This window comes from Hemicordylus capensis, chromosome 6 (genome assembly GCF_027244095.1).
Source record: "Hemicordylus capensis ecotype Gifberg chromosome 6, rHemCap1.1.pri, whole genome shotgun sequence".
In the NCBI taxonomy this organism is placed as follows: domain Eukaryota; kingdom Metazoa; phylum Chordata; class Lepidosauria; order Squamata; family Cordylidae; genus Hemicordylus; species Hemicordylus capensis.
This window is the reverse complement of record NC_069662.1, coordinates 38,273,981-38,287,794: the sequence shown is the minus strand read 5'-3', so window position 1 is coordinate 38,287,794 and position 13,814 is coordinate 38,273,981. Positions and strand designations below refer to the sequence as shown.

Below are 13,814 nucleotides of genomic sequence, written 5' to 3'. Positions count from 1 at the left end.
CCCAACTCCATCTTGTTTTCATTCCAGAAAAAGAAGTGTGGATACTGGTAAAATTTAAATACAGGGTTTGAACTTGCTTTATTGTCATAAGGATGCTGAAGTCACTCTGGAGGACAAGATGGGCATCCTTCTTTACACTTTGACCTGATTCTGGGCACCTTGCATGGGTGGCATCTTGGCTCTGCCGGAATCCACCTTCTTTTGCTTGGTCTTTTTTCTGCCACCTCTTTTCTTGGGAGCTGCCTTTGCCTTCTGACGTTTCCCTTTCACCTTTGGCTGATTCTTTTTCTTCCCCATGTCAGGGTTGACTTTGAAGGAACCAGTGGCCCCAGTTCCTTTCACTTGCCAAAGCTGCCCTTTGGCCAGCATGCGCTTGATGGACCTTAGGAAATAGTGCTTCTTCTTTGCCATATCATATCCCATATTTGTTATAATTTTCTTAAGAGCTTGCATGGAAAGGCCAGACTTCTTCTGGCATGTGGCCACAGCCGTGAAAATCAGTAATGCAAGTTTGGTGGTTGGTGGCTTGGGCACAGCAGGTCTTGTCAGATTAAATTGTCCAGAAACCCTGGAGACAGCTTTTCTGGTCTGATTGGGAACAACATCCATCCTTGACCCAGGCTGATTTCTGCCTCTCCTCAAAGAAGGATTCAGATGAGTGGAGGGCTCAGAAGCACCTACTGATTGAGGGTTCTGGGGAACATCAGGTTCAGCATCTTCTGACACTGAAATGGAGTCTATGTTGGTTGAATCCTGGTCAGAGCCATCCATTAAAGGATGCTCAAATTTGTTGGGCTCCACCATTTTGCTCAGAAAGGATCTTCTGTTTGGCTCCTCTGTTCCTGTTGTAACCTGCTGGATATTTCAGACAGCTTGGTACTGCCCCTTTTCTCTCTTCAGAGGGGAGGATTACTTGCCCCTCTCTTCAACAAAAATACTTAAAACATCAACAGGGGAAATGTTGCTCTTTGTTTCCCTTGGTCTGTATTGCTCACATTTGTCTGCCACGTGCCCTAATGTACAACAACATGGAGGTTTTGTAGCTCCAAAGATCTCAGCACATTCACGACTTCAGCCTTTCATTCACTTGCCCAATTCTTGCCCTGATACATGGGGTTCCTGAATTAACCTATTCTTTCCCTTGAATGTCCTTCTTCAAGCTTTGACGCACACATCTAGTATTTCTTTTGCCTTCTGCCAATAATACCTAGAATATGTGTGCCTTGGAGTCTAGAGGATCCCAAGCTGGTGGTGCCCAGCTGCAAGGCAAATAAAATCTATCTATCTCACAGAGTTTTGGGTATGTAGACTAGCTGGTTGTCAAGGAAACATAGCCTAGTGCTCTGTGATGTCACCTTGGTGGTCTGTGATGTCATCAGACATACTACCTGAGGTTTTTGCATCACATCTCTGCCTCTCCTACTGACTGTTTTTTAAAAATTAAATTCAACTTTTGAAGCAATTTGCTAATTAAATGAATTAGAACGTTCCCCAGCAAAATAACAATCAAAACTACATTTTCCTCTCTCTCTATTAGTGTGTGTGTGTACATAAAATTGGTTTATTTGTGTGTGTGTGTGGTTTTTTTTTTTTTTTTTTGCTGTAAGAGCCTAACCTGACTACTCTGAAATTAGTGTTGAGCCGCAAGTTTTCTCATAAGACCTTTCAATATGAATTTCTGGAGGGGCAGGTTGGGGTGGGGAGCAAAAACAACTTTACTTGTTTCCTGTTTCTTTGCTGCTCTTGCTGGCCTGTTCTGTGGCAGCAGATACGAATATGAATACAACAAATATTTATATACCACTTTTCAACAAAAAGTTCCCAAAGCGATAAATAAATAGATAGATAAAATCTATAATAAATAAATAGATAAATAAAATGGCAGATCTCCTGGCAGCTGCCAGCATGTAGCCACCCCCCAAGCCCCTTTGAACAATGCTGCGTCATTGCATGGTGTCATCCCAGGGCAGTAAGGCCACCGTTTTGCCCCAATTCCCCTTCCCGAATGTTGCCAAAAAGACCCCCTCTCATTTCATGCCCACAAATTGACAGCGTAATTCAGATAGTCATTTCAGGACAGCCCCCCTCATATAGAACTTTTCTAAAGTGCTTACAGTGCTCCTCTATAATCCGTGTAAGAACTTTATAAAAGTAGGCCATTATGATCGTTCTCATGTTACAAATAGGGAGCAAAGTCTGACAGCAGTTTGCCTGCTGTAGCCTCGTCAGTGAAGCTGACCTGAGAGGGGGAATGGAGTTTCTCTAGTTGTGATGGAGTTTTCTATTTGCCCTGTGCCTTCAAATGCTACTTGGCACACATGGCCTGCTGCTCTTTACTTCAGACTGCATTTCCTCTGTGGTTTCAATAGGAAGCTGGGACTTAGAGATCCCTCATTGTTCATGGTGTTCTTCATTAACCCATTTGGGCAAACCGTCACAAAGAGAGAATACCCTGAGAGCAGAGCATGCTTATTTCTGGCAGGGACATATTGAGGCTAATCACACAAGCAGCCCAGCCCAGTCCATGTGAAGCACCGGGATTGAGCCGGATCTGGCACTGCCTCCACCCCAAGCCCAAAAATTTACCCCAGGCTTTAACCTGGGTTTAAGGGGGCAAGCACACCCTTAACCCCAGGTTTGGGGTCATTGTGTGCATGGGTTGTATGCAGCCCATGGACACACTGAACCTGGTAGCAAGAGCACCCGGCTGACGGAGGATCCCTCAATACACCACACTCCTGGCATGGTGCATTGAGGGATGCTGGAGGAATTCCTCCTCTGGCTCCCTGCTTGGCCACTCATGTGCCGCAGTGAGCGGCAGAGCTGTCGGAGCACCTCCGCTTGTGTGCGGAGAGGCAGGCAAGATCTGGCCCGCCCGCCTGCCCTCCCCACCACCACCACCGGTTTTGGTCATGTGCACAACCTCATTGTATTTCCCATCCAACTGGGAGAGAATCAGTGGGGAGAGGTGAACAAAATAAAATAAACTGATTAGATTATGAGCTCTTCTGGGATAATAGCATGTAGACAAAGTTGCCCAGAGCCCATGGGATGGAGTGGGATATAAATCTAACAAACAAACAAAAAGGAGATGGGGTAAGGGGTTCCACAGTTATCCAATCAATGGAATTGGATTTTGAATGCTAGTTAGAGCACTTTAGTCCTATTCACACATTATGTTCAACACATGTACTGTTAGAGAACTCAGGAGGGTAGATTTCTATCCCAGCTACAGTGGAAGTGTACAGGAAAGGGAGCACTGCTAATTAATATTGTCTGGAGACAATGAATTAAGGTTCCAAATAAAGAAGCTTATTTAGGAAATCCATCAGGGAGATAGATCAAGATCTTCATGCCTCATTGCTAGCTACATACAGGAAGAGGGAGAAGGGAGAAGAAGGAAGTCTGTCTCTCCAGGTGAGAGAATGAAACCTGAGACTATCCGTCTAACAAAGGGGAAGTAGAGTAGAGAAACCATGGCCAGAGGGGGAATGCCCTTGCTCTCACAATCTCTACTCCTAGTGCCCCTAGTGGTCATTAGGGTAGCCGGTGCTAAGACTCGACGCCATGCAGGAGCTGCATCTCCAACACATACAACTTGCAGATAACAAGAGCCCTATTCAGACACTGAGGTTGTGCACATGACCTCACACCACCACTCACAGAAGTTTGTGGGGAAAGGCAGCTCACCTGCCTTCCCTGGCAGACGAGCGGCAGTGTCTTTGCCTTGGCCAGGCTTTGTGCCCACACGAAAAGCGGTGCGAGCAAAGGCAAAAGCCAGGAGTGGGAGGGCGTCCCCTTCCCGCATCCCAGAGTGACTCATGCCACAAGTGCGGCCACTGTCCCCCCACCCCCACCACCACCACACTGGCTCACTGTTGGAAATGGCGGTAGGCCAGAGGGAAGCCTTTTAACCTGGCTGCGATCGTGCTCATGATCACCCGCTAAATGCCAGGTTAAAAAGTTGGGCTAGCGGGGGCAGAAGTGCAGGGATTGGGAGCGATCCCAGCGCTCCATTCAGGCAGCCCAACCCAGGCTGGGTTGCCCTAGTCTAGATTGGGCTGCTCATGTGAATAGCCTCAGTGTGTTGTACGTGCACACAGGTGTCTGTATACATGCCAATGTTTTTGTGCAAATGATTGTACATACATTCATTTTAAAAGTGAACCTGGGTACAGGCCCCGCACATGCTGGGTACAGACAAGAAGTGTACTACAGTATTCTGTACATGCTTTAAATGTAACTGATGGATAATCCTACAGATCCATACATGAGTACAGTGGCCAACATTAACTAAAGGAGCACTGGTGCTCTGTGAGATGTTCCCGTGCTGCAGTCGAGTTCCAGACTAATGCAACTCTGGGTGTGTGTGTGTGTGTGTGAGAGAGAGAGAGAGAGAGAGAGGGCGGGGGCGGGGAGAGATCTTTGATGACCCTCTTTCCCCAGAAGCCCTTGATGTCACCTGAAAATATATCAAAATATAGGTCAAGCACCCTCAGGGACATATTTTGGGTGACACAAAGAACTTCCGAGCAAGGGCAATTAGTTGAAATCCACCCCCCACCACCCTGCCCCTGAAAGCACGAGTTGCACTGGCATCTGGAACTCGTCCACAGCATCAGCTCATCTCACAAAGCAGCAGTGCTTCATGAGTTAGGAGGATATCAGCCAAGAGTGTTCCCTTGTATAGATCTGTAGGAACATACAATTATTCTCATGTTATACCAGCAGAATTTCTGTATGCTTTATCAGGATAACTCAAGGGCAGTACTGTTGACAAAAATGACGTAGAAGTAGTAAAGAACCTTCAGCAAAAGGTTCTGTTGGTGGAAGGAGATGTCTCCACGTTTGGCAGAATAGTGCTGTAGATTTCAGTGAAATGAATGTCTTGTGTACAAGTCCAGGAGGCTTGATATACCGAAAGTGTAGGCAAGTCTTGATTTGTAACGTTTGGAATAATATATGTATTATTTTCTTGGTTATAATGTAATACAAATTGTTGGGATGTCTCTCTGGTAAGAGATACCCTTCTATTACAGCAGAGTGCACTGAGGCAAAACACAGCGGATTCTGCCCTGGCATGCATGTTTGCTGAGAGCAAAAGAAACTTGGAGCCAGTTCATAGTTTCAAATCAATATAAGGAGTCCTTATTGGAGAACTCCATTCTAGATAGGAAAGTGGATAGACTCTTTAATCTAGCTAGCTAGCTGGATGCAGAGACATGCTGTCTGCATCTCTGCACACATGGTGCAGAGAAAGAGGCGAGCGTGTGTGATAGGGAGAAGAAGAAGGGGGGAGAGAGAGAGAGAGAGAGAGAGGAAGGCAGGCAGGCAGGCAGGAAGTCCCTGAGAGTAGCAATCTACATATCAAAGGGATAGTGTCAGAGCAGTAGAGCGAAGGGATGACCAGTGTCTTGTGGTAGCAAGCATGACTTGTCCCCTTAGCTAAGCAGGGTCAGCCCTGGTTGCATATGAAAGGGAGACTAGAAGTGTGAGCTCTGTAAGATATTCCCCTCAGGGGATGGAGCCGCTCTGGAAAGAGCAGAAAGTTTCAAGTTCCCTCCCTGGCTTCTCCAAGATAGGGCTGAGAGAGACTCCTGCCTGCAACCTTGGAGAAGCCACTGCCAGTCTGTGAAGACAATACTGAGCTAGATAGACCAATGGTCTGACTCAGTATATGGCAGCTTCCTGTGTTCCTGTGACCCCTCTAGCCCTCTGACTCACTAATCTGTCCCCCTCTGTCACTGAAGCATGAGGCAGTGCAGAGTCCACTTCCAACACAAGGCTCAGCCAAAATGCCCCCTCCCCGCATTTCACCCTTCATTTGCGGGGATGTGTGTGTCATTTTGGTAGGGATGATGGAAGCGGAAGAATCAGTGGTGTGAACTTACTACTGGCAGCACTGAAATTCCTCAGATTCCCAGGAGCTGGTGGCCATTCCCCCCCACCCTTCCCAGATGACCTAAAGTAAGGGCAGGAAGCATTGCAAGTTTACACCTTTTTAATGCCCCTACCCCCACATCAAGAATTTAATCTGATCTAATCTTTTCTTTTTGTTCAGTATCCAAATGGTGCATCATCACACGATCCACGACAACACAGAGGAACTGAGGGAGATGGCCGAAACGCGTGACGTGCCCCGGCCTCTCTCCACCTTGCCCATGTTTAATGTCCGCACAGGAGAGATGATCAATCCCCTGCAAGGCAGCCGTTACGATAGTGCCCAAGTGCCTCTCATCCTGGCTCAGCAATGAGCCTATATACCAGGTATGTACCACCACGACCGGGTTAATGTGTGCCAGTGGCGTGCCAGGCACTCTTCAAAAGTGACAGCGTGTGCTTCAGGGTGCAGTTCACCATATGGCAATCGTAGGGAAGGAGCTCAGAGGGCAGTCACGAAGATGATGGACAGGGTAGGGAAGTCAAGGGGGTAGGGCAGGGGAGGCAAGGGGCTGCAGTGCAGAGCTTTGCTTCTAAAAACAGAGGTGCTGAGGTTCAAGCTTCTGGGAAGGTGCCTAGAAAAACAACACCTTCCATCATGCTGTTACATGGGATTCAGATATGCTGTTTGGGATTATTCAGTGATGGGGGGAAAGGCACTCTGCCCAGGTTCAGAGGGCCTTCAACCATTTCAGAGGGCCTTTAACCATTTTCCAGTTCTGTGGTTTGACACTGAATACAGATTAAGGGTTGAGCCTCCCATCAAATTAAGCCCTGGATGCCCCTGCACAGATGCAGGGAATGCAAATGCTAATGAGCAACTTGACCTTCTCAGTGCTGTGTTTAATAATGAGCAGAAGGTGGTGGTGTTTGTGTGCTTTCTCTGCCCACCTTTCCCAGGTTTCACTCTGTCCTTTAGTCCCAGATCTTTCAGACAAATATCCCTCTCGGATGGAGAGAAAATGGATAGTGTAAAGCACTGACTGGGTTCATGCAATCACAAGGATTCTGGTTAAAATGTAAGTCAGGATTGGTGATAACTTGAAGATACTGAGGTCATTCATACAAGTGAAAGCTGTGTCATCCCCAGGTTTGGGAGCTGTGTGTGCTCCTAATTTTCAGCTGTGTGGGTGCAAACAACTAGGTAGGAGGAGGGAGATGTGATTGTGTGGAAGCAAGGGGCAGGGGGGCGGGGGGGGGGGGGCGGAACCTACAAGGTAGAACACAGTCTTGGCTTGTGTGAATGACTTCTATCTATCCTGGTTAAATGCTGGTTAACCCGAGTGGTTTGACTAGAATTGCCCTGGAATTCTGGGTTCTCTGTTCCACAGGGAGACTCCATAGCTCATTAATCCAGATGAACCTTTAAATCAGGATCCTTGTGATGTGAACCCAGCTCAGGGTGTGCACAAAACTGGTTTGCCCAGTTCAGTTCTAGTCCAGGGCAGATTCGAACTGGATCAGGCATGTTTGGTTCTGTGTACCCCCTCCCCCCACCCCCAGTTTGGCTCAAACTCAAGCTGGTCTGGGATTCAAATTTATTTTTGTTTCTATGTATGTATGTATGTATAACACATAAATTCACTGCTGGGCCCAGGGTCATTCTGCCACCTCTGAGGGGTGCTGCCATGGCCATGAGATGGGTGGGTTCTTTCCCCTCCCCCCCGGCCTCCCCCTCCCCCAGTCTTTTCTGGGCCAGTTTGGCCCGTTTTCAGGCGTTTCCGGCCCTTTTCCGGTTCGTGGTGGCCATTTTGAAGGCTGCTGCACATGCACATGGGCTATTTGCATGCCCAGTGACCTGGGCCCACAAATAGCCTATGCACATGTATGGTGGCCTTCATGGCCACTGCGAGACGGGAGAGCACTGGAAAGGCCTGAAAATGGGCCAAACTGGCCCAGAAAAGACTGGGGGAGGCTGGCAAGGGGAGGGGGGAGTTTGAGACACACACACCCTCCTGTAGCTGTGGAAGCACTGCCTGGAGGTGGCAGAATCACCCTGGGCCTCGTGGTGAGTTCAATTTAAAAAACACAACATTTTGAACTGTGGACCAGCTCTGAGCCGGCTGGCGGGGCAGGGGTTGGCTGGAGGTCAAGTTGAACGAGTCCGGCTCGAGGGTGAACCCTTGAGTCGGCTGGTTTGATGGCAAACTGGCTTAACCTCGAGCCAGTTTGCACATCCCTAAGCCCAGCCACTGAGCCCTTTCTCATGATTGGGAGAAAGGGCTCAAAAGGGGCGAGGGGAGGAAACCTCGAAATGCTTACCTCCCCCGCAGACGATCTCCCTGCCATTGCTGGGTGGCAGATTGCCCACCCATATGATTGCTGGCCACTCCTGGCAGCATGGAGGTTCTGGGGGGCCCAGAACTCCCATAATGCACCACACGAGTGTGCAGTGGATTATGGGGATTTCTTTTGACACCGGCTCAGAGGCTGCTGATGTGTGGGTGCTGTGATGACCCTTGTGCCCTTAACTCTTAAATAGCAGGCTCCCTAAATGGGTTCACTGCTGCACTGCCACAGGCCACGGGGCTCCCAGTGGTTTATACGCACAGCAAAGATCATGTTTAGGCAACCAAGCCCAGTCTTTACTGCACATGTGAACAGCCTCACTATTTGAGCATTGCTGGGTCCAGATCTTGTGAAGGCTGCGTTACTTTTACCAAAATGCACAGGAGCAGAAGCTGAAAGAACTTTGAAGCTCTGCAACTTCTTTCTTTTTCCTTCTCTTCCTCAACAGGTTATGTGCAATTTGACAGATGAGAATTCTCCCCCTATGGTCATCTCAATATTGTGACAACCGTCGTGGGCTTGGATTTGAAGCTCAGGATTCTGGCTGACACCCTGACTAATGCTGTGCTCACACAATGGACAGAGTTGTGCTACTGCAAGAAGATCGTGTCGCTGTGCTAAACCAGGACGACCAGCATTTCATGCAGTGGAATGTTGGTGTTAGGGCCCCCCAGGGCTGCTGCATTTGCAATGGTAGTGGTGCAGTGCAACTGCCCAGAGCCAGGTTGAAGTTGTTTCACATCTGCCTGTGGTGCTATACTGCTGGGACAGCCTTTCAAGTTGTGAAGCAGCCCCAATGGGTCCCTAAAAATAACCAAGATTCTACTGCACAGAATGTCAGCTGGTGACTTTCAGATTTACAGTCTGGTGCTCTTGCACAAATGTTCCCTGCAAAACATATTAAAAACTGTGCATTTTGCTGTGCAGCATGAACATACTTGCCCTACTGCAACAGGCCAGTGTGGTGTGGTGGTTAGATGATTGGGCTAGGATTGGTCCGAATTCAAATCCCCATCTAGCCATGAAACTCACTGGGTGACTCTGGGTCAGTAACATAGAAACATAGGAAGCTGCCATATACCGAGGCAGACCAGAGGTCCATCTCGCTCAGTATTGCCCACACAGACTGGCAACGGCTTCGCCACGGTTGATCTCTCTCAGCCCTATCTTGGAGATGCCAGGGAAGGAACTTGGAACCTAGATGCTCTTCCCAGAGGGGCTCCATCCCCTGAGGGGAATCTCTTACAGTGCTCACACTTCTAGTCTCCCATTCATATGCAACCAGGGTGGGCCCTGCTTAGCTAAGGGGACAAGTTATGCTTGCTACCACAAGACCAGCTCTCTTCTTTAGTGAAATCCATCTTGCACCTAACAGAGGCTAAACAAATTATGTCCATGTAACTCTTCCTGCTTTAGCCACCTAATGGCTAACTTATCTCTCAACCTAACATAGCTCACAGGGTTGTTGTGAGGGTAAACATAACCATGTATACCTCTCTGAGCTCCTTAAAGGAAGAAAGGATATAAATGTAAAAATAAATGAAACAAACAGTAGTCTGAATTGACATCCGCAGATTCACATATCCACAGTCAGGTAATTGACACCTGATCTTGGCATATGCAGAAAAAAAATGGCAAAAAGATGTTAATTTCACATATCCATGGGTCAGGGGTGAGAGTATGACCTCAGAGGTCATTTCCGGCCACCATTTTATGATGAGGAGCCATTTTGTGGCTCATTTCAATTAAAAATAGCACACACACTCCCCACACACAAATTATCATGGAAAATTTGGGACTTTAGGACTTGGGGAGGGCATCATAAGACTGTGTTTTCACCCCGCAGAGCACGGTAGGGCAGTTTATTTCGCTGGATTTTTTACAGGCTTTTGGTGGGTTTTTTTGCTTTTTTGCAGCCTTCAGAATCTAAGCACCCCATCCCATTGAATTTAATGTCTTGCTATCTGCAGTTTCGTTATCCGCGGATAAAGTGGAAAACAGAACTCCCGTGGATAGCGAGGTTCTCCTGCACAACAATTCTGCACTGGTGCAATATCCTTGTGCTGGCATAGCATTAGGATGTTGGCCACTGGATTTTGCTTCGCTGCTTGTTTCTGCCTTGACCATTATCATGACAGGGAATGAAAAGGGGCTGGATGCATTTGGTAGCTCTTTGTATGTGTTTGTAGATTGGTTTTAAGCATTTTGGGTAAAATATCATTTTGTACCTACATCTTAATAGTGAGAAATTTGCGGTCCCTAATGCTACATTGCTGTGTAGCCTAGCGCTCTCAAAGAACTACTTTCCAGAGTTCTTTGAGAACAACCACGGCAGTTAAACTTTTTAAATCTGCAGGGTAAAAAAAGTCCCCTTGCCTCCTATCTTATGGCTTGGAGTGATAAAAAGTTGAGTCTCCTCCCCTGTATTGTTTTCTTTCCTGCAAATGCAAAGAATAATATTCAGAAGCCTGGCTTCCTTGATGAACAATTTGTATTACTAATACAGTTAGAATGCATTAACATTACCCATCTATTTTAGGACTTGGATTGGACTGCAGTTTAGGAGTCCATCTATAAAGTCAGGATGAAAATAAATATCAGACTACAGGCTTGTAGTCTACACACAGTCATATGAATCTAGGTTTTATTAGGGTTACCAACGTTAGCATGATTGTGTGAACCTATGGCAAGGTGGGACTCTCGAGTTATAAACCACCTTGGTATGTGTTCACACAATCACTTCAATGGTGGCACCCCATATTAAACATATAAACTGTGTGAACAAGCCTTAAGACCTCAGCCCCATAAAGACTTAACCTCAACCACCACCAAAGTCAGGCCAAATCTCATGGGCTGAATTCAGATGTAATGCTAACCACAGTTAATCGTGGCCAAGGTTGTAATTGTAATGTGTGAAACTGCAGTTATGGGCTGAAAGCTACCTCCGGTTTGCCTCTCCAAACTTCAATTTCAACTTTTGGTTAGTTCACTGCCAACAACTGAAGTTTTGCTGCTGAAGCTTTACGTCCGGCTGCTGGCACAGCTATAACCATGGTTTCGTGATGATTTTCAAACTGCAATAATTGCCACGCCCTCGAGCTCCGACAGCGAGGAGGAAGGGGAAGCTGTCAACTTTCCAGCCGATTCAGGAGTGTCTGAGGGGCAGAGCCCGGCTGTCAGCGTTCATGAAACGGCTGTGGTAGATCCAACTAATGATTTAGAGCAGGCACGGCAACCTGAGTCAGAGTCAGAAGGCGTGGGGGACCAATGCGAAGAAGATGAAACACCAATGACTCCACAACAGCGCAGGATCACGAGACGTAAAACGCAATTAGAGGCTGTTAGGAGGAGCAAACGCCTCTTGCTGAGGGCTGACAAGCTGTGAATTCCTACCAGCTGGGAGCTCTCGGCTTGCTCCATAAATCACAGCTCCAGCCTCCTACTCATTGCTGAGAATCAATGTTCGTCAATCATCCTTGCCGACAGCGTTCAGCCAAGCCGTATCCAATTTCAGCAGCTCTGCTTGCTTCGTGAACTTCCTTAGCAGCTGGCCAGACCTTGACAATAATAAAGACAGCGGTGCAGACCCACCCAAGGATGCTGCTGCTCCATGCTTTTGACGTTTCTCGTCCGCAGCTTCTTGGAAAACCAACCCCGTCCCTCCTGTCAGCTATGCAGCTACGGAGTTGCCAGGCTACAGGGATGCCACCATGCCCCATCCCGGATTTGTCAGCCTGTTAAACTGCACAATCAGGGGCAGCCCTGATTCCTACTCTGTCCTTTACTCCCCCCACCTGGCAAGCAGTAGGGCGAGAGTACAGGGTGACAGGATGGGCACCAAGGGTTCTGCTCCCTGAGAAGAGAGCAACAGTTATACATGTTCACAAGCACAAACACTCCAAGTGGCAACATAAGCAGGGTACCCCATCACAGGGAGACCCAGGGTCGGGTATAAAAGGCAGAGCAGCAAAGTTATATATATATTTTCCACATATAGAACATAAGAACAGCCCTGCTGGATCAGGCCCAAGGCCCATCTAGTCCAGCATCCTGTTTCACACAGTGGCCCACCAGATGCCGCTGAGGGTGTGCCCTCTCTCATGCCATTACTCCCCTGCAACTGGTACTCAGAGGCAACCTGCCCTTGATGCTGGAGGTGGCCCACAGCCCTCCGACTAGTAGCCATTGATAGACCTCTCCTCCATGAAGTCATCCAAACCCCTCTTAAAGCCATCCAGGTTGTTGGCTGTCACCACATCCTGTGGCAGAGAGTTCCACAAGTGGATCACACGTTGTGTGAAAAAGTACTTCCGTTTGTTGATCCTAGACCTCCTGGCAATCAATTTCATGGAGTGACCCCTGGTTCTAGTGTTGTGTGAGAGGGAAAAGAATCTCTCTCTCTCCACTTTCTCCACACCATGCATGATTTTATAGATCTCTATCATGTCTCCCCGCAGTCATCTTTTTTCTAAACTAAAAAGCCCCAGGTGTTGTAGTCTTGCCTCATAAGAAAGGTGCTCTAGGCCCCTGATCATCTTGGTTACCCTCTTCTGTACCTTCTCCAGTTCAACAATGTCCTTTTTAAGATGTGGTGACCAGAATTGTACGCAGTACTCCAAGTGTGGTCGCACCATAGTTTTGTATACGGGCATTATAATGTTAGCCGTTTTATTTTCAATCCCCTTTCTAATGATCCCTAGCATGGAATTTGCCTTTTTCACAGCTGCCGCACATTGAGTCGACACTTTCAACGAGCTGTCCACCACAACCCCAAGATCCCTCTCCTGGTCCTTCACCGACAGCTCGGATCCCATCAGCATATACTTGAAGTTGGGGTTTTTCGTCCCAATGTGCATCACTTTACACTTGCTAACACTGAACCGCATTTGCCATTTTGTCGCCCACTCCCCCAGTTTGGAGAGATCCTTTTGGAGCTGCTCACAATCTGTTTTGGATTTCACTACCCGGAAGAGTTTGGTATCATCTGCAAATCTGGCCACATCGCTGCTTACCCCTGCTTCTAGATCATTTATGAATAAATTAAAAAGCATCGGTCCCAGTACAGATCCCTGGGGGACTCCACTTCTTACTTCCCTCCATTGTGAAAACTCTCCATTTATACCTACCCTCTGTTTCCTGTCTTTCAACCAGTTAGCAAACCACACATGTACTTGTCCCTTTATCCCATGACCGCTAAGTTTCCTCAGGAGTCTTTGATGAGGAACTTTGTCAAAAGCTTTTTGGAAGTCCAGGCAGACTATGTCAACTGGATCACCTTGATCCACACACTCATTGACACTCTCAAAGAAGTCCAAAAGGTTGGTGAGGCAAGATTTACCTTTGCGGAAGCCATGCTGGTTCACTCCCAGCAGGGCCTGTTCTTCTAGGTGCTTTACAATTTTATCCTTGAGGATGCTTTCCATCAATTTGCCTGGAACGGACGTTAGGCTAACTGGCCTGTAATTTCCCGGATCGCCCCTGGATCCCTTTTTGAAAATCGGTGTTACATTTGCTACTCTCCAGTCCTCTGGTACAGAGCCCGATTTCAGGAATAAGTTAAATATTTTGGCAAGGAGGTCGGCAAT

At 47.6% G+C, this 13,814-nt stretch overlaps 1 protein-coding gene across 2 annotated transcripts in view; it reads left to right on the top strand.

The window, feature by feature from the left end:
- The window catches only part of SGCA (sarcoglycan alpha), a 45,872-nt gene extending 36,717 nt beyond the window's left edge, over positions 1–9,155 (top strand). For both annotated transcript variants that reach the window (XM_053264869.1, XM_053264870.1), the window contains exons 9-10: positions 6,062–6,267; positions 8,678–9,155. In XM_053264869.1, the coding sequence (XP_053120844.1) occupies positions 6,062–6,254 (193 nt within the window). In that variant the 3' untranslated portion in view covers positions 6,255–6,267; positions 8,678–9,155. The remainder of the gene's footprint in view (positions 1–6,061; positions 6,268–8,677) is intronic.
- The last annotated feature ends 4,659 nt before the right edge of the window (positions 9,156–13,814 follow it).